Source organism: Alternaria burnsii (assembly GCF_013036055.1).
Source record: "Alternaria burnsii strain CBS107.38 chromosome Unknown 705, whole genome shotgun sequence".
In the NCBI taxonomy this organism is placed as follows: domain Eukaryota; kingdom Fungi; phylum Ascomycota; class Dothideomycetes; order Pleosporales; family Pleosporaceae; genus Alternaria; species Alternaria burnsii.
In genome coordinates, this window is record NW_024066107.1 from 2560158 (window position 1) to 2585627 (window position 25470).

The 25470-nt window shown below is 51.9% G+C and overlaps 9 protein-coding genes across 9 annotated transcripts; 5 read left to right on the top strand and 4 right to left on the bottom strand.

Moving 5' to 3' along the window:
* Positions 1 to 2635: 2635 nt before the first annotated feature.
* GT037_000903 (uncharacterized protein) lies at positions 2636 to 5715 on the bottom strand (the record flags this gene model as incomplete). Its single annotated transcript, XM_038925950.1, has 2 exons — positions 2636 to 3853; positions 3913 to 5715. 2 exons carry the CDS (start codon positions 5713 to 5715, stop codon positions 2636 to 2638), a joined length of 3021 nt encoding a protein of 1006 aa, XP_038791806.1.
* A 278-nt stretch (positions 5716 to 5993) lies between these two features.
* On the top strand, positions 5994 to 6422 carry GT037_000904 (dna-directed rna polymerases n 8 kda subunit superfamily; the record flags this gene model as incomplete). The annotated part of the gene is made up of 3 exons (XM_038925951.1): positions 5994 to 6029; positions 6082 to 6140; positions 6263 to 6422. The coding sequence occupies 3 exons, from the start codon at positions 5994 to 5996 to the stop codon at positions 6420 to 6422; spliced, it is 255 nt and encodes an 84-aa protein (XP_038791807.1).
* A 352-nt stretch (positions 6423 to 6774) lies between these two features.
* On the bottom strand, positions 6775 to 8765 carry GT037_000905 (ser thr protein phosphatase family; the record flags this gene model as incomplete). The annotated part of the gene is made up of 3 exons (XM_038925952.1): positions 6775 to 8314; positions 8377 to 8529; positions 8599 to 8765. 3 exons carry the CDS (start codon positions 8763 to 8765, stop codon positions 6775 to 6777), a joined length of 1860 nt encoding a protein of 619 aa, XP_038791808.1.
* A 430-nt stretch (positions 8766 to 9195) lies between these two features.
* On the top strand, positions 9196 to 11118 carry GT037_000906 (uncharacterized protein; the record flags this gene model as incomplete). Its single annotated transcript, XM_038925953.1, has 2 exons — positions 9196 to 9274; positions 9326 to 11118. 2 exons carry the CDS (start codon positions 9196 to 9198, stop codon positions 11116 to 11118), a joined length of 1872 nt encoding a protein of 623 aa, XP_038791809.1.
* Positions 11119 to 11592: 474 nt separating this feature from the next.
* Positions 11593 to 12048, top strand: GT037_000907 (uncharacterized protein; the record flags this gene model as incomplete). The annotated part of the gene is made up of 3 exons (XM_038925954.1): positions 11593 to 11690; positions 11746 to 11893; positions 11995 to 12048. The coding sequence occupies 3 exons, from the start codon at positions 11593 to 11595 to the stop codon at positions 12046 to 12048; spliced, it is 300 nt and encodes a 99-aa protein (XP_038791810.1).
* A 1441-nt stretch (positions 12049 to 13489) lies between these two features.
* GT037_000908 (uncharacterized protein) lies at positions 13490 to 17266 on the bottom strand (the record flags this gene model as incomplete). The annotated part of the gene is made up of 8 exons (XM_038925955.1): positions 13490 to 13510; positions 13564 to 15063; positions 15118 to 15267; positions 16371 to 16381; positions 16462 to 16525; positions 16575 to 16936; positions 16993 to 17127; positions 17173 to 17266. 8 exons carry the CDS (start codon positions 17264 to 17266, stop codon positions 13490 to 13492), a joined length of 2337 nt encoding a protein of 778 aa, XP_038791811.1.
* A 347-nt stretch (positions 17267 to 17613) lies between these two features.
* GT037_000909 (mitochondrial 54s ribosomal protein 23) lies at positions 17614 to 18250 on the top strand (the record flags this gene model as incomplete). Its single annotated transcript, XM_038925956.1, has 2 exons — positions 17614 to 17634; positions 17747 to 18250. 2 exons carry the CDS (start codon positions 17614 to 17616, stop codon positions 18248 to 18250), a joined length of 525 nt encoding a protein of 174 aa, XP_038791812.1.
* A 465-nt stretch (positions 18251 to 18715) lies between these two features.
* GT037_000910 (uricase) lies at positions 18716 to 19720 on the bottom strand (the record flags this gene model as incomplete). Its single annotated transcript, XM_038925957.1, has 3 exons — positions 18716 to 18840; positions 18893 to 19533; positions 19584 to 19720. 3 exons carry the CDS (start codon positions 19718 to 19720, stop codon positions 18716 to 18718), a joined length of 903 nt encoding a protein of 300 aa, XP_038791813.1.
* Positions 19721 to 20521: 801 nt separating this feature from the next.
* Positions 20522 to 24567, top strand: GT037_000911 (cytosolic regulator pianissimo; the record flags this gene model as incomplete). Its single annotated transcript, XM_038925958.1, has 3 exons — positions 20522 to 24049; positions 24102 to 24265; positions 24321 to 24567. 3 exons carry the CDS (start codon positions 20522 to 20524, stop codon positions 24565 to 24567), a joined length of 3939 nt encoding a protein of 1312 aa, XP_038791814.1.
* Between the last annotated feature and the right edge of the window lie 903 nt (positions 24568 to 25470).

Sequence of the window (25470 nt, forward strand, 5' to 3'; positions counted from 1 at the left end):
TGTCCTGAGCTTTTGGCATCTGTGCGTCAAGTGTCAGGCACAAACAAAAAACGGTGAACAGTGCGTCCGTACCATCCGTCTCCGCTCCGCCCTTTCCCACTACACCGGCTCCGGCGAGGGCGTGCTTCCAGGACGAACGATCCCGAAAGAGGAAAGCACAGCTTGTGGCGCTTTCAGCCGTCGCTTCGTATACCGGATTGCGATTACCGAGTCTCTCATCTCCACGCGCACAGCCCTTTTGTGCCATTGAGTAGTGCGGCTCGCATGGGTCCAGTCTAACCGTACGACTCGCTTCGACACGTATCCGTTGGCCTGACTTCACCGCTGAAGCTGTACGAGGCTGGTCAGGAGACCGCTAATCGCCAAATCCAAGAACTCGCATATATGCATGCTGCGGCACCATAGCAACGCAATGCTGCGATGCGACTTCACGTCGCTTTCTGACCAAGTATGAGTCGACTATGCCAAGTGCACGATGCGGTCCTTGGAAGCCTGAGCCACCACATGTTTACGAACACCAGAACCCCGCGTCAACAGCTCTACACCGAGATGCGCCATTGTGCGCGCCGCACGCACATCGCTTCTTTGCTGGCATGCGGCGAGTGGGTCAGCGTTTGCTCCGCCCACCTCACGTCCTCTTCACCACGTTCAGTCTAACGTCGGTACCAGTCTTCGCCATAGCGTTACCGCTTTAGGTACTTCATCAGATTGCGGCATATTCTAACAACCAAGTGAGGATCTTCAAGCGAGCGACCAGCCCCCGTCTCCAAGTAAAATCACGCAAGCGAATCTCTAGTAGGATACTCTCTAAGCCACCAAATCGCTCAACCCGCAACTGGCCACGTGTGCCGCCGACGAAAGCATTTCTTCAATCCAAAAATGATATGCATTCTCCATTGCATTCCGACTCCTGCTATGGATTCTTTCCAGTCGACGGTCTGTCCGGATATCAATTCGGGTCCAGGCCATGTTTCTAAGCACATAGCTGCGCTACTACGTGCATCACTAAGCACCATCTTTACAACTATTGGTTACCAACTCATACACACCCGCCGGTATCTCAACACTCACGTAAGTCTCAGCGGTATCTATATGACGCAGCAATCGTACGAAGAGCGCACACCTAGAGCAGCTCAATCATAATCGCATCAGCGAGACAAAACTCCACGGAAGGCACTCGCCAATGAAGATACGGGACGCCATGAAAAAGCTTCAGGTTTCCAGCTGACAGGTTGGGAAGTCAGGGAGTCTATCTGCTGTCAACTCGAACCCAAGTTTGAGCGCACGCTACTGGCTCGCACCTCCGCCTTTGTAAGACAACGCTAAACAGTATTTATGATGGACGGTCCAATCCTAGTATGATCAGTACTAGTCAAAGACTCGCAACTGGGAAATTGTCGACGATACGCGAGGAGCGTAGAATACTGTAAACTCGTGATCGATGAACCTCTATCTCCAATGCTGGTCAGCTTGTTCCTGGATTAAACGGGAAACCACTCAAGAGTAACTCGCACGGAAGAAAACGTAGAGAGCAAGGATCCAGCCTGTCTTTGCGTTGTGGTTATCAGTCAAGAAGCCATTCTGCTGATGGCACATGCAACGCTTCCACGTTAGTGCATCCAGTTGATTTGTGTATTTGGCGGAAGCACATGCCATTATCAGATTGTCAGTACCAATCTGCCAACGCGCTTGCGAAGAAAGCGAGTACGTAATCTACCCTTCTTACATGCGGACAAGACGAGTCAGCAGAGAAGGACCTTGCCCCTGGAGAAGAACCTGTAAAGTGTACATGAAGATATTTCTCAAAGATCGAAATGTGAGAATAGGCGACTATATGTTACTTTAAGGCAGCGCACTAGTCACTACATGCATCACATTTTGTTAGGGTTAGCGACATGCTTTCTGTATCCTAGCGAGTCAATCCTGCCGTTCGCGGTCATTCGTAGCTCGTAATGTGGTATTCGACACGCCATACCAAGACCAGCATGGGTAGCGAGTCCATCCACAGTTCTCGACTCAACGACACTTGACCCCACCAAAACATCGTCCACCGCCAACATGATCATCTTACCACGGTAGTGACTTTGCTGTCAATCATCTACTTATGATTTTTATCTAATTTCAAACTCCATCATCCAAGTTGCCCGCTTAGCACAGTGGTACTGCGTCGCACTCGTACGCAGCATATGTTTGATATGCGAAGATCCGCGGTTCGATTCCGCGAGCGGGCAAACCTGATTATTTTTGAAGTTTGGGAAGCTTTTTTTTTTGGCGACAGAGAGGTCATGCAATACTAGTCAAGTCGGAAGGTCCACAGCGTTGCCGTATATTCGTGAGGCGAGCACAGAAGCGCTCATGTCCGTTTATATGGGCTTCTGATTTTAGTGAATGAGATTGATGTGTAGAGATGGTAGAACCGACCTTGCGAAAAGCCAGGAAGCGTGTTTGAAGTTTGCTACCATCGCTCCGTTCTTCTTGTATGGTGTCATTGTTCTTCATGCGCCTACCCGATGAGTTGCCTGCCCCACGCTAGGTGTTTAGCTTCACCGAGAGTATCACCTTGTACAGCCAGTTCAAGTAAAACATCTCCATATCGTAGTATTTTGTCAAAACTATATTACACGACGGCAGCCCCCTATGCTGATGCCGTTTGCGGCTTCCCAATGAGCGCCAAAATATTACTAAACAAACCCTGCGGCGGGGGAGGGACAGAACCGTCATGCAGCACGTTCTGCAAATCCTGCATGCTGAAGACCTGCTCGTCACGCTCAATATCTTGAGTGAGATCATCAGAAACCAACAGTTTCGCCAAAGGCTTGCCAGAGTCGTCTTCCTCGCTATCCTCAGGGTAGGAGATATGATGCATTTCGAGTTGCTCCTCTGGTGGAGGAGTCAGCAGCTGCAACGACCCAGCACTTGGGGTGATGGTCCTGAAGTACGCCTTTGAGTCAAGAACAACGTAACCGCTTTTCTGAGATGCAAGACCCATGGTAATACTGGAATATGTGTCTTTCCAAATGGGCTTCTGATGCTCTGGTCCATATATAAACATCCTAGACGAAACCTTCTTAGTGGGAGTAGGAGTAGATTCGTTCTTCTCGAACCGAGGTAGTGATACAGCGAATGTACCGTCAGTGCCGTTGCAAGCTAGTCGGACGAGCGGTGCGCGCTCTAGGCGTCCGATGCCGGGAGTATCGATTGGTATGCTGTATGCGAGTCCGTCAGAGACCATATCCCAGACGGTGATGGCATCAGCAACCACTATAAGATATTGCCCGACGAACCCAAGTCCAGAGAGGGCCGTTACATCGATCTCAGTGAGTGATCGTCGAACGGTTGCAGATTGAACGTCGATCAGATGTGTGACACCGGCGTCTTCTTCCAAATCCCAAGAAATTGAAGCAGCAAGGACCGAGCCATCGGATGAAAAGGCCAATCGTGAAGTGCGTGGCGGTAAGGTTCGCTGTGAACCTTCGGTGATGTCGAGCTTGTCGTTGATTTCAATGGACCGGTCGAGCGACCAGGTGACCAGACCTTCCTGTTGGGCCCCACGAACGATGACTCCATCGCGTGATCGTGTCTTAGGTCTCCATATCCGTACGACGTGATCTTCGCCGACAGTTGCGAAGCCCGCAGTAGCCGGATCAGCGACAAGATGGAATACTCGCCCATTACCACATACGTCTTCGAAGAAGTGTGGTGCGTCAATGCGTGTTTCCAACTTCCATTGCGCGCTGCTTTTGTCGCGTCGCCAGACCTTGAGATACACCTCGCGGCGGCGCAGGCGTTCCTGTTCATTGAACTCTGGAATACCTTCATTCACATAACGAGTGTCCAGTTGTGACGGTACCCACTGCAATAGGCACGAAGTCAGTGTATGTCTTACATGCATCTCAGATAGTCAGAACTTACCTCATCGATTGTCGCAAGCCATTCTCCGTCATGGCTGACTTGGATATGCGTAACTGTAGGCTCCTTGATTTGGCGTCCATCAGGGGCGACATTGGGTTCCGTCGCATTGTTGCGGGTGAGTGCCTGTCGCCCTTTGGCGCGATCATTCGCGAGGTCAAATGTCTGTAGGTACGGCTCAGGTCTGAAACCTTCGTCTTTCTTGTTGTGACGAGGTTGTGACGATGGTACAGCGAAGAACACTTCGGTCGAGTTGACCGGGTTGACAGCCATGGGCACTGCATCAAAGATACCAAACGTGTTGTCAGCATCCTTAGATAGCTGTTCGACGTCAATTCGACGTGATTGGATGCCGATGATGTTTGTGCGGGCCTCGAGCTCGGTGGTAGAAAGAACAATGACAGAATTGTTAGCCAGTGTCAATGCATACGCTGAGCCCGTGGGAGAAACCACAACGTTCTCAATAGCCGCGGAAAGATGAGGTAGATGCTGTGGTTGTCCAGTAGCAAGCTGCCACATCGTAAGGACGGTCTCGTCACCTCCCGAGATAAGGTAGTTGCCATCCAACGACCACTTGACAGACCCTATCGCATCTCTATGCCAATGGAGTCTCTTGGGCCTGAAGCTTTCGGCATTGCCTTTCTCAACTGCAGCAAAAGAAGCTAGAATGTCTTCGAAAAGAAGGATCGCACCGGCCCCTTCCCCAACAGCAATGTCAAGAACATCCCTTTGACTTTGTGGAGTCTTGTTTCCGTTGTCATTCTCTTGATGCTCGCGGTGATAGACATTAAAGGTCGTGATGTGCTTTGAGAATTTGAATTCCCGCCAGACGTACTCCAAGTCCTCGAATGATGTCTTGCTAGCCTTCGTGCGCTTTCCGACCACGAGAGAGTCAGATGTAGAAACCACGACGTACTTGCCTTGCAGAAGTACCTGGACACCGCGGATTGCAGAGCTCGCACTGCTCAGTATTTGCTTGGCTTGCTTGAGTTCTGTCCGGGTATCTTGACGCTTCGTACGAAGTGCGTGCACACTGATGGTGTGTCCCTCGTCAGTTTCATGACAATATGTAAGATCATCCTCGGAGGAGTCTGACTGCGCAATGACTGTCATGTGGCGGACTGTAGCACCAATGTTCCATCGACCAGCTTTCTTGCCGACCACCCAGTTCCACAGTATTATGTGCCCAATTGAGTATGCGACGTACACGAGATGGGGGTTCGTGGGTGATAGAGCATAAGCTGTGAGAGCGCCTATGTCATCTTCGGAAAGTGTATTGACGAGCAACGATGTTTCGGTTGCATAGACGCGAAGTGACTTGGCGTTGGCAATGAGCAGGTATTTCTCGTCGGGCGAGAAGACAGGGTCGGCTGGCAGGAACCATCCTCCATGAGCGGGTGACGAAGCCCACCTATCAGTCTTCTTGCTCTTCTTCTTTTTGACTATGCCTGATACCTCGGCCTCGATCAGTTCGTTGCGCTCTTGTCTGTTCCTTTCCTTTCTGTCCTTCTTTTCCTGCTTCTTGAGAGCTGCCTTTGATAATCCTGACATGTCCAGTGCTCCGTTGACTTCAGCCGGTGCATCTTTGCTCGCACCGTTCGCTTTCGGGGTAGACGTCGATCGCTTCTTTGGCGTAGACGCATTCGACTTGGGCGTTGCACCGGTTGCACCGTTTGAAGATTCGTCGTTGCGACCATGGTTGAGCGCAGCGGCAGCGGCAGCCTCGTTCTTCCTCTGCTTCTTGGCCCTCTTCTGTGCTGCAGCTTCCTCGGCCTTCCTCTTCAATTGGGGAGTCGCGTCCTCCATCCTAGCTGAGTCTCGAGTAGACTTGCGTGTAAGAATCCGCAAAGGTGGAAGTCGTGAAGTTCGTGTAGCATCGACATGTCGAAGTTGAACTTTTTCGATGGAGCCTGGCCCGAGCTTTTCACCGCCCGCGTCCTTAGCGCGCCCGCAACTTTCTTTGAGACAGCGTCCACCAGCGTCCGGCATCACGACAACCTCACCTTACCTTTGCGCGCTTCCACAGCTATCAGAACGTGATCGCGTGTCCTCTTAAACAACGCGAATACCCCCAAATCACCAAGATGATTGTTCCCATCCGTTGCTTTTCGTGCGGCAAGGTACTACAAGTACATTCTAGCTCATGCGCGCCCTTACTCACAGAGTTCCTAGGTCACGGGCGACCTATGGGAGAAGTACATGACCATTCTCAGTGAAGGCAAAGAAGAAGCGTAAGAAGTCTCATTCATAGAACACCCCAGCACGCCTACCTTGCAGCCAAACTCGACCTTGTTCAATACTACTACCAGTCCCATACCGACACAAGACATTCGCTAACGTGTACCACATCTAGTGAGGCCCTCGACGAGATCGGTCTCCAACGCTACTGCTGCCGCCGCATGATTCTTACCCACGTCGATCTCATCGAAAAGCTTCTCAAGTACGTTCCCGCCGCCGATCGCGACAAGCTGATGCGCTGCCAGAATGCAGAGATGCAGAGACATCAGCGGTAATGACGTCCCGGAAAGGGGCTAACACTTCATACAGATACAATGCTAGCGAAAGAGAACAAGCCCGCGCCGCCCGAGGAGGACGATAGTCGGCAGACGATATAGATGGGCAATTTGGAGTTTTGGAACGGCATACTTTATCATGGCGAGGCGTTTTTCGGGCGAAGCATATTGGGTTGAACTAGATCTTCTTCCATCCACGATCTGGAAGTCTGCAAAGACAGGAAATGCCTGACTGTAATGAGAGTCGCTAGCCTGCGTGGACGTAGTTCCATGCGCAGGCACATGTGCAGAGTGCGGGATTACAACATCTACCTGACGGACAGAGCAAAAGAAACCCAGTTCTTGATTACTCTCAACATCCCTTACCTTCACTCCTCCAATGTTCTTCCACCCACTCCGTCATAATATCTGTGAAGCTTTTCTCGTTGTCAAATGCCTCAGTATCCTTCAGCCCACGCTGTGCACCCAAGTACTCAAGCGCCAGCAATATCCATTTCTCAATGAACTGATTATACATGAGATCAACGGTTTCTGGTTCTTGGATTTTGTTCCCTGGTCGATCGAAGCCAACAGCTGACTGGATGCAGTTTGGAACATTGTAAAAGGCGATAGGCTCATGAACTGTGTCGTCGCCGTCCGTGCCGGCATCGTCTTTGGTGGTATAACCTGGGAAAGGCTTTGGCTCATCCATATCGCGGAGAAGTGTTTGGCCTTCATGGAGGTCGGCAAAAGCAGACTCGAAAGATGTGAGCATGTGCGGTCGAGACCGTGCTGCTAAAACCTCTGGGGGCTGCAGGAATGCGTTGCTTTCCATCATGGCCAGCATAATAGGTCCTTCGTTGTTCAAAAGTTTGAGTACTTGGCTGGCGGCTTTGTAAGGTACGTCCTTGATATACCGGATACCACTTGTGAACGGCGAGACTAGGAACTTCGTGTCCTTGGTGAAAGCTCCCTTGAAAATGTCAAAACGGATGGCACCGGTGTTGGTAATCACAAACGCCTTCTTGCCATTCTGGATGCGATCGGATTTCTCGATAGTCTGAGGTAGTAGCTGTTCCTCAATCCAAGTGAAGATACTCTCGTTGTGCGGGTAAGGGCGACGACTGATCCAAAGATCTTGTGGCGCACAGCCATAGACCTTTCCAAGGCCGAGAGATTCTCTGGCTTCGCCGATCGCCTTGGAAACTTTTTTCCCATGGTCAGTTGCGAACGATTTCGCGTCCTTCCCGCTGTGGTGTTGCATCGAGTAAAGGTTGTTGTCAATATATCGACGAGAGAATGTGAGCTTTGGGCTCTGGAGTGCAGGCGCTCTATCTTTCGTGCCGCGAGTACTGAGACCGTTGATAGACGCAAAGCCGAGCGTCTCCATATACCGCCCACTTTCGAGAGCAGCAGCTTTGGCGTCAAAAACCTTATAATCACGGATATGCGTATGACCTCCGAAGAACTGGATAGGCGTATCCCAGTGCAGGGAACGAATGGTAGAGAAGAGCACTGCATACTCTTCAGAACGGATATCGACGTGACCAAAGACGATGATCAGGTCGATGTCTTGATCTTTGAGGGCTTCCTTGAACCACTCTTCATGCACCGTGTCTTCGACTCTGTGAACCACAGTGTTGTTTGCATTGCCTGTAAAATCGAAAATGAATCCAAAAGCTAGGATACGTATGCCTTGGTTCTTTGTAGTGAATTTCTTGAAGCGCGGCGCGAGTGGCTCCAGCTTTCCGGTCTTGGGGTTATAGATGTCTAGATTGGAAGCCAAGTAGTTCTCTTTGAAGTCAGGAACTGTATGGAAGTATTCACCCTCGGCAGTGTTTGCTTTGTAAAGTTCGTGATTCCCAGAACAGATCAGATCGATGTTTTGTTCTTTGGCAATTTCGTAAGTAAATCTAGATATTGGGGCACGAAGTCAGTGTAGGTCCACGTGTATTGAATGCAGGGCCCCACTAACTTTCCTCGAGGCTTAGAGGAATCGTAGATAGCGTTTCCCTCTACTCTGTCTCCGGTGTCTACAAGAAGAAAGTCCGACCCATCCGCGTCTGCTTTGTCACGCATGTGCTGAGCAAATGAGACATAGTCGCCCCAATCGGACGAAAACGACGCCCTGCAGTTGGTCAGATCGACGTGTGTCAACATAGTAAATTTCAGGTGAAGGCGTTTTTCGGCAACCTACTCTTGTAGATGGCCTCCCCACCACCCATGGATATCAGTAGTATGCAGGAAGTTAAGTTGCGCCCAAGGTAGATCACGCAGGGGAGCCGCTTTAGGGGACGGCGCCTCAGGCTGGACGCAGGAAATCCCTTTCAGAAGCGTAGAAAGAACAATAGATTTGTGAAACATGTTGAAAGGCAAGATGCTGTGCTACTTGCCCCTTTCGCGAACTGCGGTTGTATCAGGCGACCATCTAGGTACTGGGCAATGGCTGGATGTATTTTGATGACGAACGACAGAGACTGGGATGCAATACGTTAAAGCAGTGTGTGAAAGCACAAGAAGACGTTGCAGTGTTGATGAGGCAGATGAGGCAGGTGATGCTAGATGTTGTGAGTGTCGGACGGTCAACAGTTGATGGTCAGCCAATCAGGCAGTGACGTACGCGATGAATGGTTGACGGGCCGTGGCTGCAGCGAGCTGGTCCATGTAAAGTCTAGCGCCATGCTTGCCAAATACAGTTCAACATTTTTCTATACACGACAACACCAGCCACCTCACAACAACTTTCCACCCAAACACTTTTTACGCGCATCACCTCTCGTTCGTGTCGCGCAAAATGGCTAGAGCTTCCCGTTCTGCGAGCGCAAAGCCCGCCGAGAAGAAAGATGCCAAAGAGGTGAAAGTAAACGGCGCCGGTACGTCACGCCCACCCAGGGAAATCAGGCCACCGCTAACCAACCTCGCAGTCCCACGAAGAGGCGCAAAGAAGGCCGAAGACGCGCCTGTTGCCAATGGCATAGCCGAGGAGGTTGAAGACGCCGAAGACGTCGAAATGGCTGATGAAGACGCCGAGGAAGTCAAGGCAGCACCACAAAAGCGTAAGGTCAACGCGTCCAAAGTAGGGCTATCTGCTAAGACGGGTCTAGCCACTGGACGCAGTCGCGCAAAGAAGACCGAAACTCCCGCGCCTGAACCCAAAGCCGCGCCTAAGAAGACGACAAAGCGCAAGAAGGACGAAGAAAGCGAACCCGAGGCCGAAGACGCGCCTGCGCCCGCTGTGAAGAAGCCAAAGGTCGAGCGCCCGAAGGCTGCACCCAAAGCTGCGCCAAAAGCCGCGTCAAAGGCTGCAACACCAGAGCCAGAGGCCGAGAAGATTGATCCGGCTCTGGTTCCAAACCCCAAGGGCCCGCGCCGCGCCAAGGGCAAGAAGACAGAGATCAACTCGATCCGCTACACTGAACCTTTGAAGGTATTCGTCTTCGGCGAAGGTTCCTCTGGTGAGCTCGGCCTTGGCGCTACAAGCAAGGCCATCGACGTGAAGCGACCGCGTTACAACGAGACTCTGTCCAACATGAATGTCGTCAAAATTGCTACTGGTGGCATGCACGTTGTTGCACTAACCAAAGATAACCAAATCCTGACGTGGGGTGTCAACGACAACGACGCCCTCGGGCGCGACACATCGAACGCCAACGTCAAGATGCGCGATCTCGATGCGGACGACTCCGATTCTGATTCTGAAGACGAGACTGGTGGCTTGAACGATGCCGAGGCTACACCTGCGCCTGTGCCGGCCGAGTTTTTCCCTGAAGACACCACCTTCGTCGATGTCGCTGCCGGTGATAGCTGCTCTTTTGCCCTCACTACCGAGGGCGCTGTTTATGGATGGGGCACGTTCCGAAAGAATGAAGGCATCATGGGATTCGCAACCGACAACAAGACTGCACCTCGGCCTGTCTATATTGACGGCGTAAAGAAGGTTACTCAGATCGTGTGCGGTACCAACCACGTCTACGCACTTGACAAGGACCACCATGTATGGGCTTGGGGCAATGGCCAGCAGAACCAGCTTGGTCGCCGCGTTACCGAACGCAACCTCGTCCAAGCTTTGCAGCCGAGCAAGGTTGGTTTCCACGATACCTCTATCAAGAAGCACAGCCAACGCATCACGCACATTGCATCCGGTGACTATCACGGTCTTGCAATCGCAGATGACGGGCATGTCTGGGGCTGGGGTGCGAACAACTACTGCGAAACTGGTTACACCGAGAATGCTGGTGCAGACGATGCCAGCGTCCTACAACCTAAAATTGTACACAGCTTGGAGGGCAAAGGCGTTCATACGCTCGACGCAGGCTCGCATCACAACCTAGCCATTACCAAGGATGGACAAGTGCTCGTCTGGGGTCGCTGCGATGGTTCACAGACCGGCCTCCCTCCTTCCCAACTTGACGCAGAGACGGATGAGAGCAAGGTATTGAAGAACAACGGCAAGGCGAAAATTGTTGTACAGCCGACACCCCTTCCTGACCTCAAGAACATTGTCACCGGCGCATGCGGCCCTGAACACTCTATCGTCATTGACGAGGCCGGCAAGGCCTACTCATGGGGTTTCTCGGTGAACTTCCAGACGGGCCAGGGCACTGATGACGAGATCGAGGTCCCGACTATGATCGACAATACTGCTGTGCGAGAGACCAAGCTTGTATGGGCTGGTTGCGGTGGTCAGTACAGTATCTTGGCAAGCAAGAAGGAGTAGGCCACTCGGGCTGTATCTCCATGGTGCAGAAAGTTTCGATGGCGGCAACCTTCTATGAGCTTCCTTTCTTCCATTCTCTGATATTTAGTCTGGCCTCGCCTTTGAGGCTTTCAGACAAGCATTCACGGCGTTCAAGTTCCTCTCGGGTATCTTTTGCATAGCGGATATCTGATTCGGTACACGGGGTTATCAAACGTATTCATTCATTACGTGGCTCAGCGGTAGGCCAAAACACACGACATGGCTATTAGTAGAGGGCGTAGACTGGGCGGTAGGCTCAGCCGTGCTTGTGATCAACTTGTAATAGTACGATGCTATGCTATATATATTTTTTGCGCGTATACAGTGGTGCTTTTCTATGCCAGTTGTACTTTCAATTACAATGCCTTGAAATGAAATGGAAGACTGATGCCGTGGAATATGCAGGGCTCATGCGCAGTCGCAGCTTCAGATACCTTACATAATCAAACCGTGATGACGCTCGACCCTGCCGCCCAAAAATCACCATCACCGAAGCGCATCGATACCACACCCACGACACTACTCCACCACTATCGCAACCTCTATACATCGTACGAACCCTGTGAAACAGAAGCCGCGTGTTCCCAATATTGACGAATTTCGCAGCTTCACGCTTACCGCCGTAACAATGCCACCCAAGCAAATGGCAGGCAAGGGCCGTACTCTCAACGAACCCAGTTTCGCGTCTAGCACTGTCTCGGCCTTTACAAGCAAGGAGAACAGGAGTATTGTTACTGCTGCGGGGTTGTTTGCTGTAAGATACTCTATGCGATGGCAGATATCGGAAGGGGGAACAGAACACGATTTACAAGAAGGAGAATTGAACCAAAGACGAGCGCTGACGACGGTGTACAGATCGGCGTAACATTCTTGCACAGCAGCTGGGCGGAAATCCTACTCCCCGCGTAAACCCAAATCCATCACAAAGGGACAATGCGCCGGCGCTGTGACAGCGAGGCGGCAAATGCGAGCAGCCATCGCAGGGCAATGGACGAACCTTGACGCCATGTACAAAGAAGGAAATATCATCTTGGGAAGAGCATTGAGAAGGGCGTTCAGGCACGGATAGCATACTCAATGGTGTGAAAGCAGGGTCAAAATGCGACCTACAACCGGGGTCATTCGACGATCTTGCAACGAAATGTACAACAATTCCGATTTTTTCCTCCGAAGCAATCTCAACTAGATTTTTTGATAACTAGTCTCATTTCATACCCCTCTCGACGTCATCCCAAGACATATGGTAATCTGAAACACCATGCGCCTCACCTGTATCGACGCGTACAACGGTTCTGTAACCCACATGGCTGGAACACACCAAGCACTGTCTTGCTGTCACAGAAATGCTTAGCTATACACATTACGGATCAAGTCGCCCTATGAGTTTTTTCTTCTTCTTCTTTTTCCCTTTTCCGAGACACAGTCTGAGCTTGACCACAGTTTCACGTCGCCTCTTTGGTTTGTTCAGCTTCATTTACCACCATCGTTCGTGTCAGCTATGGCGCGCGTCGAGTGTCGAGTTGGAACTCCTGCGGGCTGGTGCGAGCATAGTGTGAGCTCTTGGGGGAGCATTTCTTTTTCCACGAGGCAAAAGCTGGGCAAGCGGATCTGAGATCAACCGTCCGGGTTGCTCCGGCGAATTCTTATCGGGCGCGTAACTGGCGTATGAGAAGTATACGCGTGGCATGTTCAGACACGTCCTGATCGAGCTGTTGGCGGATGGTATCGTTTGGCTATCGTGAAGTGTGCCTTGGCGCTCGGAAGTTGTCTGTTGGCATTCTAAGCGCCAGTCAGTTGGACAAAGCAGCCTGTGTTGGTTCTGGAGCAGTTTGTAAAGTCAAATAGCAACGTTGATTCGTATTCGGCATATTGCTTTCATACGGCACGGTGGCGTCAAGAATCAATTAACATGCGGCGCAGCAGAGTAACTCGATTGTTAGTCTGCGAACCTGGTTGTTGGTACTTCGACGCGCCGGTGGCGCATGCAGAAGGCCTTACTGTATGCGATCATCTACTGCAGGTACTCTGCATACTGGTAATGCACATGGTTCAAGGAACATCACATAGCTAAGAAAACAACCATTCGTAGTAGCTGTTCATTCGTAAGATTCGATTACGCTATCTGTACATGCAAAGCCGACTCTGATAAGCGGATCAACAGTCCGGCTGTGAAAGAGAGTGTACAAGGGTTTATGCATGCCCACAAAACCAGCAATTATGCTCGCTACAATTACAGCAAAATTGGGCGCTATCAAATCAAAGACGCCGGAGCAATTGATAGGCGTCCGAAGAGGTAATAAGGAAATGTTATGTCGTTCGTAAATATGCGTGATGCTGGGGTATCTCTAGTCTATACTTCTCTAACCCAAACCTGGTAAAATAGTCAGTGTATGGTCTTGAAGCTAATTGTCTTACGAAACTTACCTCCATCTTCGCCATATCGCTGCCTTCCTTTCTAGCAACGCTCTTCGCCGTCTGAATGGCCATGTCAAGATCATCTTGGTCGGCCATGGTGATCATGTCGCCATCATCTTTGAACTCCACCTTGAATTTATTTCGCACACCAAACTTCTCGCGAATCTGTTGCCAGAATTCGGTAATCAGTTGATCCGAGTTAATGAAAACATAACGCGTGTCACTAGAGTGAACCTTGACTCTGATCTTACTACCTGCACCGCGGTTGCTACCACCCGATCTGGTGGAGCGAGCGGGTGATCGTCTCCTGGATTTCGAGCGGGACATCATCTCAAACTCAGCATCATCAAGATCACTACCGTCGTAGTCGTCCTCGTCCTCTTCCTCGATGTAAGCTGGCCGCCTGCTCTGTTTTGAGCGAGTATATGCGCCACGACTGGAGCGGGAAGGCGGGTATGAGTCGTTGTCATAGTAGTCGTCGATGATATCGTCATCAGACCCACGACGTCGTGGCCTGTAGTCACGATCCCGCTGATCTCGCTGGTCTCGTTGGTCCCGCTGGTCTCGCTGGTCCCGCTGGTCTCGCTGGTCCCGCTGGTCCCGTTGGTCTCGCGGATCGCGTTGTCCTCGGTCTCGTGTTGACTCTGAGCGGCTTGGCGGCGGTCGCTCAGAGGCGGAGCGCTGTGTTGGCTGACGGCGAGGGGGCTCGTTGCTGCTTTGCTGGTCGAAAGCAGCTCGTCCGAGGTTCAGAGGCTGGGGCTTAGGACCGCCACCTCGGACGGACTGTGCGCGGCTCATCGGGGCATCGGCAGCAGGTCTTCGCTCTCCACCAGATCGCCTGTCACCAGACCTCCTGTCTGCCTCTGGTGGCGGTGTAGGTGGAAACATATTACGGTTCATCGGCGGCTCTGACTGCTGGCGAGCTCTGCTCTGAAGCTCTGGTTTGACTAGGTTGGTCGCGGCGTAGGAGATCTTGTCTTCAGTCCTATCGTCTTTTGCAGCTTGTCCTCCCTTCTTAATCTCGGCACCGGCGAAGCCAGTGAAGGCATTAGCCCGGTCTGACGCAGCGACAAGACGTGCCTTTCCAAGATAGTCTTTTGTCTTCAAGTTCTTTACCTTCGCTTCGTTGGGACGGTAGACGATACCGACGGGGATGGAGAAGACGGTGTAGCCCTCAGCTTCCTCGCGAATGGCCTCGTCAATGACATCGTGGTCAGGCACCACCTTCTCTTTGGCTGCGAAGGACAGATCCTGCAGACCTGCGTCTCTTTGCTGGAGGTAAATGTAGCAGAGACCGCGGTTGAAGAGCACCTCGCAGGAGTATAGCTTGAATTTCAGGCCCAATTGCTCGTAGTCAATATTGTTGTTTCCGCGCAAGTAGAGGAGGGTATCGTTGAAGTTGGCGAGGGCTTCCTCAAAATCGCCCATGAGGAAGTTTGAGACGCCCTGTTGGAAGTATGCGACGGCGAGGTATTGGTCCAGACGCACAGCGCGCTGGTAACAATCTACCTGTAGAGCTATTAGCACGTGCTCGTGGCATTGGAGCCGTTATCCTTGACTCACCGCCTTCTCATGCTCGCCGAGAGTGGCATGGATTACGCCGCAGTTGAACAGAATCTTGGACGTGTCGGAGATCTGGTCAAAGACCTTCAATGCGACGTCAAACTCGTTGTTGTCGTAGCTGGCGAGGGCTGCCACCCAGGTTTCGATTTCCTACCCCGCCTATCAGCAATTGGACTCGGAAGGAACAAACAGACGCAGGAAGAAGGAGCGCACCTGCTTCAGAGACATGACGAGTGATCTTCACTTGTTACCCGGCAGTATGGTGTCGTCAAGCCTCAATCTACGGCCTCTCCTAGCACTCCACCGTGGGACGAGGGGTCGCGTTCCTTGTCAAACGCAAACTGCCCAAAGTGCTCGTCTCAATTCCGCCAGATTATAGAGTAGCCGCCGGGGCTTGTGGGTGTGCGCGACGTGGTGAATTATGGTGCGGTAGAGGCGGTGGGTGCTGGCTATTATGGTCGTCGAGGTACACAAGTACCTGGTGTGTTGCGCGGGGAAGTAAACGATCGTACAGGTGTGGGAATTAAGGCACAGTTGGGAAGCCGTTCGAGAGAGAGAAGGAGGTTTCGAGGGCGGCACTCGGAAGAGACAGGGACACGGTGGGAATTTGGCGGGCGGTTGCAGGAGGGCTACTGGTGGGGAGGCCAAATCTGAGGTCCAGCGCGTTTGAGAGACAAGCCTTGGCCGACACGGCGACCGCCACGCTGATTGGACCCCTGCACCGTGAAGCCCGAGAGCCACAGCGCTACGCGCCAGTCCAAGACGCCGCAACCCAGCCCATTGCAGCATGACACCACCGCCTCCCGATGTCCTGAGAGCCTGACCGTCCTCTCCAGCGCTTCCGAAAGGACCGGAGCCTGGCTTGGTGACGCCGACTGCCAGCAGCGAATATCCGACTGCTGGCCCCCTTACGATCATCGAGCGATGGCGTTTGAAGTCTGTAACATGAAAAAGCTCCGACTGAGACAGCCACGTGACGATTCGTCCGCGCAGCCACTCACCCCATCGCCGCGCTTTTCTCAGGCATGAACGCATGACTATGCCAGGCCTCGCAAAGTCCGTGTTCGCGCAGTCCTAGTTTCGGCCTAGATTTCAAGGTGCATGCATTATCTCTCCTCACCAAACCAACACGGCACTTCAACGGCACTTGTGGACTTGTTGGTCTATCTTGGTCTGTCTTGAGCTCATAGCATCCCACGGTCGCGCTGCTCCTCTCTCTCCTGCCAGACCGTCTTTCCGGAACACGAACATACCGTCTTGTCGTCTGAACAGCCATTAGCATACATCCATCTAGAGCACACGAGCCGCCAGAAGCAGAACACGTGGGGTACCAAGAGCACTCACTGTCCCAAACCCCAGCGCTACGTGCAATGACACCTACTAGCGTATCCGGATCGTTCTTATCAAGCTGTCCAAGGTCAGATTAGATCTCGGATCAATTAGCGGGTTTCGCATACCTTGCCGTCTTGCTCCTTTGCAACTACGATGCTGCGTCCGATCATCTCCCAGATGTGGATGGGCCTGTCCAGGAACACAGATCCGACTCCACCCTTCCCTACCTGAACGGTTCCAAAGACGCCTCGACACGGCTTGCCCTCCTGTTTGGCTTTGTGATGTTCCCAGATGGCGCCGGTAGATTCAGGTCCGTCGGATATGTTGCCAGATTCGCGGATGGTTGCATGGTATGTTCCAGGCGACAATCCTCGTATACTCAGGTCAATGATGGTCATACTTGGAGCCACTTCCACCATGCGCACAAGCCCTCTAACCTTGTTCTCTACATGCAGTGCATGTGATTCTAGAATGCAAACTGCGGCGCCTGCTCTCATGTCAGAATCATAACACGTCCAAACTTTACATTCAGATGGAGCATACTGTCTGATTTTCCAGATCCTCTTAGAATTGCATCACGACCAGTAGCTTGAATAGCTTCAACGATTGCCGATGGTGCTGCTGTACCCTCGATAGATACTAGTTGATCTTTGAGGTTGGCAGTGACTTTGTTGATACCTATCTTGTTAGACGCTGAATGACGTGCGTGGGGATCGCTCATACCACCCAACTGCTGCAGAGAACCTTCAATGTCGTTGATGCATGACTGGCAGGTCATCGGCACCGCGAAGATGGTTTCAAACGACGGAACAGTCATCTTGAAAGGAATGAAGTTAGCTGTAATCCTGTTTAAAGCTTTGTGCTATTGGTAGAAAGATTAAGTCGTTGGCATGCGACTTTGCCGTCTGTCGCTTTGAAATCCAGGCCCGAATCCCCGCCGAACATCCATGGACGGATCTGGCATCGGAGCTTATCTTATCGATCGATCACGTGAGGTTGGAAATGCTGAATAGCGGGCTTGGCATCAACCTTCACTGCACTGCGACCAGTCCACCAATAGCGCTTGCAGCTTCCCTTCCCTCGTTGTCGGGGAATTTCAGACTTCATACCCTCTCATAGCTTAACTAGGGTCTGCCTTTCAGGGCATTGACTTCGCAGCCCGACATGTCGCAAGTGATTGGAAAGGTGTGTATTTCATCGGACCTCCGCACCCCAATATCTCTATGATCGCTGCCACTGTCTCTCTGGTGTCATGTTCTACTCTTTTTCTACTTCCAAAGCTAAATTTTTTGCATAGACCCGCCTGGCATACGCTCGCTCATGGCACCACCTCGACATCGGCTCTGACCCACGCGCGCTGGGCCGCGTCGCCTCTGCCATAGCCCTGACCCTTATGGGAAAGCACAAGCCCATCTTCGACCCCTCTACCGACTGTGGTGACTACGTCGTGGCTACGAACTGTTCTCAGTTACACACCACCGGCAAGAAGCGCTTCCAGAAACTCTACCGCACGCACACGACCCGCCCCGGCTCTCTTAAAGAACTCTCCATGGACAGGATGATGGCCAAGTGGGGAGGTGGAGAAGTGTTGAGGAAGGCCGTTAGCGGTATGTTGCCGAAGAACAGGTTACGGAAGGACAGGCTGGCGAGGTTGAAGACCTTTGAGGGAAGAGCGCACCCTTACAAAGAGAACATTCTGCAAGTGGGGAATGGCGGTGGACAGAGCATAACGGAGCATGGAGACGTTAAGAAGACATTCGCGGAAGTGAAAACACAGGCTCCCGGGGCGCCAGTATCATGACGAGGGGGTGGGCACAAAGAGGAAGAGAAGATGTACCAAGAATTGGGTTTGTATAAGACGTGTAAATCTAAACTGCAGGGCTTGACCTAAGTTTTGGTTTGGTTGCTTCGTGAACTTGGTTTATTATTCCACGTCTTGTTGTTGGGTAATCTCAAGCGATTCCATGGTTCGTCGAACTGTGAGCGGGCATGAGACGAGTTATGTTTAATGCATTTAAGGTTTTACCAGATAGATTGATCATGCACCTTCACGTCACATGCATAGGGTGTCAAGGAAGATAGCGAGCCAGAAGTTGAATTCGTTCTACTCGCATGATAGGTGTTCTACTCTCACTCGTCCCCCTGTATAAAAAGAAAATGTGGTATAATGTTCTACTCTCGCTCGACGATCTTCCCCTTGAAAGTCACTGGATAACCGAAAGAAATATACAAGAAACCAAAGTGTAACGGGAACGTGCTGCTGTATCTACAGCTTCGACTTGGTGCCCTTGCGGGTGACGGTGCACTGAATGAGGCCGTTGGGGTCTGATTGAGGAGCGAAGACAGTAGCATCCTTGCCGGTGTTCTTGATGCCCTTGTGCCATGAGAGGTCTGGCATTGTGTTAGTAATCCGATGTGAGAGATCAAACTTGACGCAACTTACCAACTTCGAAGTAGTGCTTGTTGGGCAGCGCATAGTCCACAGCCTCGACCTGGGGAACAGCGGCCAAGATCAGGTCACACATTTTGTACATAGTCGCCTGTACACTGGCGCTGTCATCCTCGGCAAAGACCTTGAGGGTAATGTCCCTGGCCGCCTTCCATGCAGCGTTGAAGTCCACGGCCTTGGCCTCATCTAGGTTCTTGAACAACTTCCATTGCCAGCCAGCCTCAATCTCTGTGCTCAAAATACGGTCCCATGTCTCAGGTAGGCGCGTGTACTCATCGCGGTGGAAGCCATGGAATGCTGATCCTGTGCTCTTCAGCACAAGGAGCTTCTCAATCTTGGATCGGATAGAGACACCCTCGTTTTCGCGAGTTACTGACTCGACTACGCGGGTCTCTTCGCCGTCACGGAAGAAGGAGTGTGGGTGTGCTTTTCCGTCGATAGTCATGCGCGTCCATCGGTGCTGGACGATCTTGACGTGGGCGGCGTGAATGTGAGGGTAGGTCTTGACAAAGTGGTTGCCAATGATGGCAGCAAATTGCTCGGGCGGGTCGATGGGGTTTTGCTTGGCGAGGATGTATGTTGTTTGCTTTTGCGTATCGGTCGCAACTACCACAGAGTTGTCTGCTTTAGTGTAGCTAGAAACTGTCAATATATCTCATGCTAATACCGCGGCGCGAAGGCGTACGAAGTCTCGATATCTCCCTCGAGTAGAACGCAGACTGTTTGCTCAACAACCTTGTGGATGCCGGTGTTAGGATCCTTATCGACCTTGTAGAGGCGGACATTGTCCTTGCCATAGCGGGCGTAACTAAGCTGAGACATGGCGAACGACGCTGTTGAGATTGCAACAATAACCTAATGTACTTGAGATAAGGGTTGAAGATGTAGGTAGTTAGGTGGTCAATGGGAAGCAGAGGGTAAGTAGACAAAGTTATCAAAAAGGGCGATCAAAGCTAGATATACTTATGAAACGGCGCCTTATCTGATGGACGGCACGCGGAGGACACCGAACTGTATAGGAGCGGTTTGCGATTGAGGCACGAGCAAGCTATGGACCGCCGGCAAAGAGGCGGCGAGAACGCGTTTCGATTCGTTGACATGGCCATCGGCGAGCTCCGATCGAGGGAAGAGGCCCTGGACAGCGGCGTAAGGCGTGCACGTGACAGCATCAGAACAGCTCCCCGCCTGAATCTGTAGTAGGCACGATGGGATTATGGATCCTGAACTGTCGGTACATGGAGTTCGGCGCTGTGTCAGGCCATGATGTGGTGAGATGCAAAGCCGTACCGGTACGTGCAGATGGAGAGACGCGAGCTCTGCTACCAGGGTAGGAGGGTAGGGAAATGTGCACGTCCCTTGTGCAGCAGCCGCTGCCCGCAACTCGAGATGGGCATTGCAGCGCGCCATGCAACATTCACTCACACTGTCATTACACCAGCTCCACACTCCCTAGCCCCTGCCACAGCCGCTCATTCCCCGAACCTTAACCACACTTCCGCTTTTGGCCAGGCACCGCAACGAGGACGACTCCACCTGTGCCCGCGAGTTGCTCATGAGGCAAGAGGGCACCGCCGAAAGACAGAAATGCGATGCGGTTGGCGGGAACACGGTTAAGGCGCGCTCATGACGCCATCAGCTCGCTCCGTAAACACACAGGCCGACGCCGCCGACCAGAACTCTCTCCTTGCGCCCACGACGAGTAGAGATGGCCGCTCAGCGTCGTCGGTCGGCATGGCCAGCTCGCGGGGCGGCCAGGCCTCGTATGCCTCGTATGCAACTGCCAACACAGGTCCTGGCAGCTTCAATACCGCTCTGATGCGGCCCTCGACGTCGCAAGACAGTCGAATCCGCCCCGAATTCGACATGCATGCAATCACCGTCGGCGACAATGACGGCACAACCACTGAGCAGAGGCAGGCAGAGCTGCAGGACCAGATCGAGAAGGAGACCAAGATCAAGATTGGGTCCGAGAACCTGCTCGAGGCATTGAACGCCAAGAACGCAAAAGACAGCAAGAACCAGCGGTTACAGGTTGAGGAGCAGCTTAACATATCCAACAGAAAACTAGCCCAGTTGCAGTCGGGCTTGGCTGCGGAGAAGCAGAGAGCAAAAGAAGTCAAATCACCACCAGCGGACCCACAAAGCAGACTCTCATATCTGTTCCGTCGGAACCTCTCGCGCTCGCCGTCGCGGCACATCGTCCAGAAAGAAGTAGGAGAAGAGGAAGAGACCGAGTCGCCAACCTTTGTTCTGGCTGAGATATTGCAGGCTCTGGAAATTCAGGGCATGCAGCCGGAATACTATGTAGAGAGAGCCAACTCTCTGGTCCTCCTATTCAAGCGACATCCTACGCTGAAGTACGACCTGGCCTGGTCGATATTCGGATTACGAATGCAAACCATGCTTCTGAGCGATAGCCGTGAAGTTGTTGCAGCGGCGTATCGAGTCATGCGCTATTCCTTCACTGATCGCAAGTCTCTCCGAATTGTACGCGCTCTTCACACAGATCATCTTGTTATCCTGTCGTTAGTAAAAGAGTCCAAAGCTAGTGTGGAGCGCGAGCAAGCACTGAAGTTTGTCCGTGCGTTCCTTGATGTCAAAGGAGGTGTTGAGGAAATCGCTCGCGCCGTGGTTCGTATCATCGTCGCAGTGGCTGAGCATGCAGAAGACCGACTGAGGAACATTGCAACGCTGACTCTAGCCGAGATCCTTGTCCGAAAGCCATCTCTCCTCGTGGCAGCCGGAGGCATGGGCGCTCTGGCTGATGCTCTGGGAGAAGGAAGCTATCATGCCGCTGAGAGTGTTGGTACTTCGTTTCTCTACCTGCTGGACACCCCTAGAAGACGTCGCTTTCTACGATCTGGGCGCGAACTGGAAGCACCCTTTGCCATGTTCACCGATGCAAACACAACTCATGGGCATTTGCACGAAGAGAAGTTGAAGGTTAATGCCAAGGTCATTGCATCGTTGCTCCGCAGCTGGCCTGGACTGCTCACACTATCCATGAACGACTTTCTTCCCCTCCGATCCCTGCTTTGGTCCTTACAAATCCCCACTCCCCATGTTCGGAACATCATCTTGGAACTACTATTTGACCTCCTCAGGATCAATCCTCCCTCTTGGTCTTCGTCTTTCCTTGCTGGACGACGATTAACTACGTATGGTCGCGTTACAAATCTGAAGAATCAGCAGATCAAAGATGCTTCAGCTTCCAACAGTGCTGAGGATGATACTACTAAATGGAGCCTACTAGACCATTACGTTTCTGTAGTTCTGGCAGCATTTCTGCACGCTGGGTTGATGCCAGCACTACTACAAGCTGAAGAAGATTCTTTGACATTGCCATTAAAGCGTAAGACGACATTGCTGATTGGCGAAGTTCTGAAGATGGCGAACGAGTTGCTGCCTCCATCGTGGAGCGCACAGCTTCAGGTACTCCCACAGCTTCTTCATTCAGCAGCGCGGTTCGACTCCGAAGACCGATTTGTCGCGATTGGTACCATATACCAAGTGGATAGCATCAACAGAACTCTATATCGATCCGGACCTACGTCTTTGTGCAATCCTAAAGGTACTGCGATGTCCGACAGTACCTCGACGACCAGACAAAGTGACCATGCGGCAAAGTTGCAAGCCGCTATGCAGGTGGATGAGGCTCAATTTCGCAATTTGATGGTCGAAACTCAAGTATTGAACACGGTCACGTTCACAAAATGGAAGTGGGATCTCATTTTGAATATCATCGAAGGTCCACTACTCAATCCTAAACGCCTAGACGAAGCTATCAAAGTAACCAAGTTCATACATCGCGTCCTAGGTTTCTATCGACCATTTAAGTATCGTTTCTCCGAGATCAAAAACACCAAACCCAACCAACGATACGTACGAGCCGGATGCGCCTTGATGCAGAGCCTTCTACAAAACCCCGAAGGTGTCAAATACTTGGCCGAGAGTAAATTCATCCGTCAGCTTGCCGAGTGCTTATCGCATTTCGATCGAATGAGCGGTCTGACCTCTGAATCACCCATTTTCCAGACGGACCGTATGAATGAGACGCTTACTGGTGGCTACTTTGCGCTATTGGGTGCTCTAACTAAAGACGCCCGAGGTATCCATATTTTGGAAAGATGGAGAGTGATCAACATGTTCTACCATATCGTCGAGCTCAATGATCGCGACGATTTGATCCGGACTCTTCTGAGTAACATGGACTACACCTTAGACGGTCATCTACGCCTCATCATCTCTAAAGCGATGACATCGTGCTCTAAGGAGATTAGAATATTTGCAACTAGGTTGTTGCGCAAATATGCAACAAAGCCCATGGGGGCGAGCAGCTCTACAAGTGTAGCTGAATGGGCCATCAGGTTGCTTGTAACGCAGCTTTACGATCCAGAAGTGGAAGTCTGTGAGGTCGCAATCAAGATATTAGAAGAGGCTTGCAACCAGAAAGAGTCGCTGGAGTTTGTGGTGAAATGCCGTCCGGCTTTAGATCATTTGGGAGAGATTGGTGCTCCACTCTTACTCCGGTTCCTCTCAACTTCGGTAGGCTACCACTATCTGGACGGATTGGATTACATCACGAGGGAGATGGACGACTGGTTCTTGGGAAGGAACGATACTTACGTGGCCTTGATCGAGGCCTCGATGGCTCGCGCACTTGCGGACATACCCGAAAAACCGTCGACTCAGTTGACTTACGACGACGCGCCTGAACCAACCGATTACGGTCTTGTGCCACCACACTTCTACCGAGAGCTAACCAGGACCAAGGAAGGATGCAAGCTACTCAAGCAAAAAGGCCATTTTGACGAGTTCGCAGCGACCATTCGAGACTTCGCATCGGAGAACGACGATCCCGAAATCATACTCAAAGTCAAAGGCTGCTTGTGGGCGGTTGGAAACGTCGGCTCGATGGAACTAGGTGCGCCGTTCCTTGAGAATTCGGACGTGGTCAAGTGGGTCGTGCAGATTGCCGAGCAGTCAGAAGTCATGTCGCTCAGAGGTACAGCCTTCTACGTGTTGGGCCTGATCTCACGAAGCCTCCATGGTCAGGAAATCCTGCTGGAATATGGTTGGGACGGCGTCGTCAACGACTCTGGTGAGGCACTAGGGTTTTGCCTACCGTTAAACTTCAATAAGCTCTTTGCGGTCAGTACCAGTTTTTCTTTTTCGTCTCAGTCAATGATCTAATACATTATAGATGACGCCCTGGGTTGCCCAAGCAGAAGACATGAGCTGGAATCCCAATGCCGAAATCAAGGTTGCCGTCACCGACAGAGATCCAGTAAACGCGCGGATCTTGAAGCTTGCTACTGACCTGGGTAATACGGTGCTTGCCAAGAAGGCAGCAAATGACCTACAGGCGTAAGTAGTCCCCTAATTGAAAGCTGAAAGTCACGAGCTAATGCATGCGGCTTAGAATCAAAGCTAGGAAGGCACCTGGGTTTAGTAAGCCTGCAATCTTCCACAAGGTAATGCAGATACTAGAAGCACATCACTTCCGCCTCCCAGCATGCCGGTTCATGCTAGATCTGTTTGACAAACGGGTCCTCGAGCAGATTGTGCTAGAGGAAGAAGATGACCAGGAAGATGAATCGAACAGCGAGTCAGAGGTTGGCTCGGACGTAGACCAGGCCGCGACAACCAGTGCACTCAGGACATCGTGAACTGGTGTTCGCGAAAACGAATCCGAAGTTTCGGAAATGGGCGTTGAGGAGCGTTATGTACAGGGATGTCAATGTACGATAGTCATGTTCTATGTTGGTGGAGCCGAACGAAAGCGTGCATGGAGAGTTTCCTTTTGCATATGGAGTTCCCTGGTACGCTTTGGGGGGCTTGCCGAGAAAGCATGTCCACTAGTCTAGTGCTACGTTCGGTCACGTTTGGCGAAACTGGCACGGCAGCCAGGGACAGGAGCATCAAGTGATATTGAATTGAAAAAAAAAACTCTCTCAAAGCATGAAAAGTAGCTTTTTGGAGCCGCGGCCTCCAGAGCCGCGAATGCGCGGCGTTGTGGCTTGCAGAATGAGTGAGACACAAGACACAAGCCCCACCCTGGACGGCGGTGGATAAGATGCGAATGCAAGTCGTCACGACAATCGGACCCTTAGGGGGATGTACAGGGTCTTCGCTCGGCAGCGGCTAGTCGTTTCCGGCGCAAGTGTGTACACATGGGAAATCATGGGATTGACGTTTGGCAGCCCTGGGTCAGACGCGGTTCAAGCGGGTCCGGGCTCTGATTGGCTGCGTAGTGCTTTGATTCTCAATGTATGACGATTTGACCTCATTCTCTCGCTTCTTGTACATGTGTACCGCCGAACACCAAGGTCTCGCAGCACATAGCAGATAGGTTGACACGACACGCTCGTGCGTGGGGCTCGCGCGGCTGCGATGCGGATAAGAACAGAGAGATGGGCTTGGCAGACGTTTTGCTCCTCGACTTGGGAAATGTTGGAATTGGCAGAAATCGATCATCACCACTCTGACCTTTGCTCCCCGGAAACGCGGCGCAATCAATGGACCGCGGCAGTCATCCCATTCCTCGGGATACCGGTTCGAGGCGCATCTGG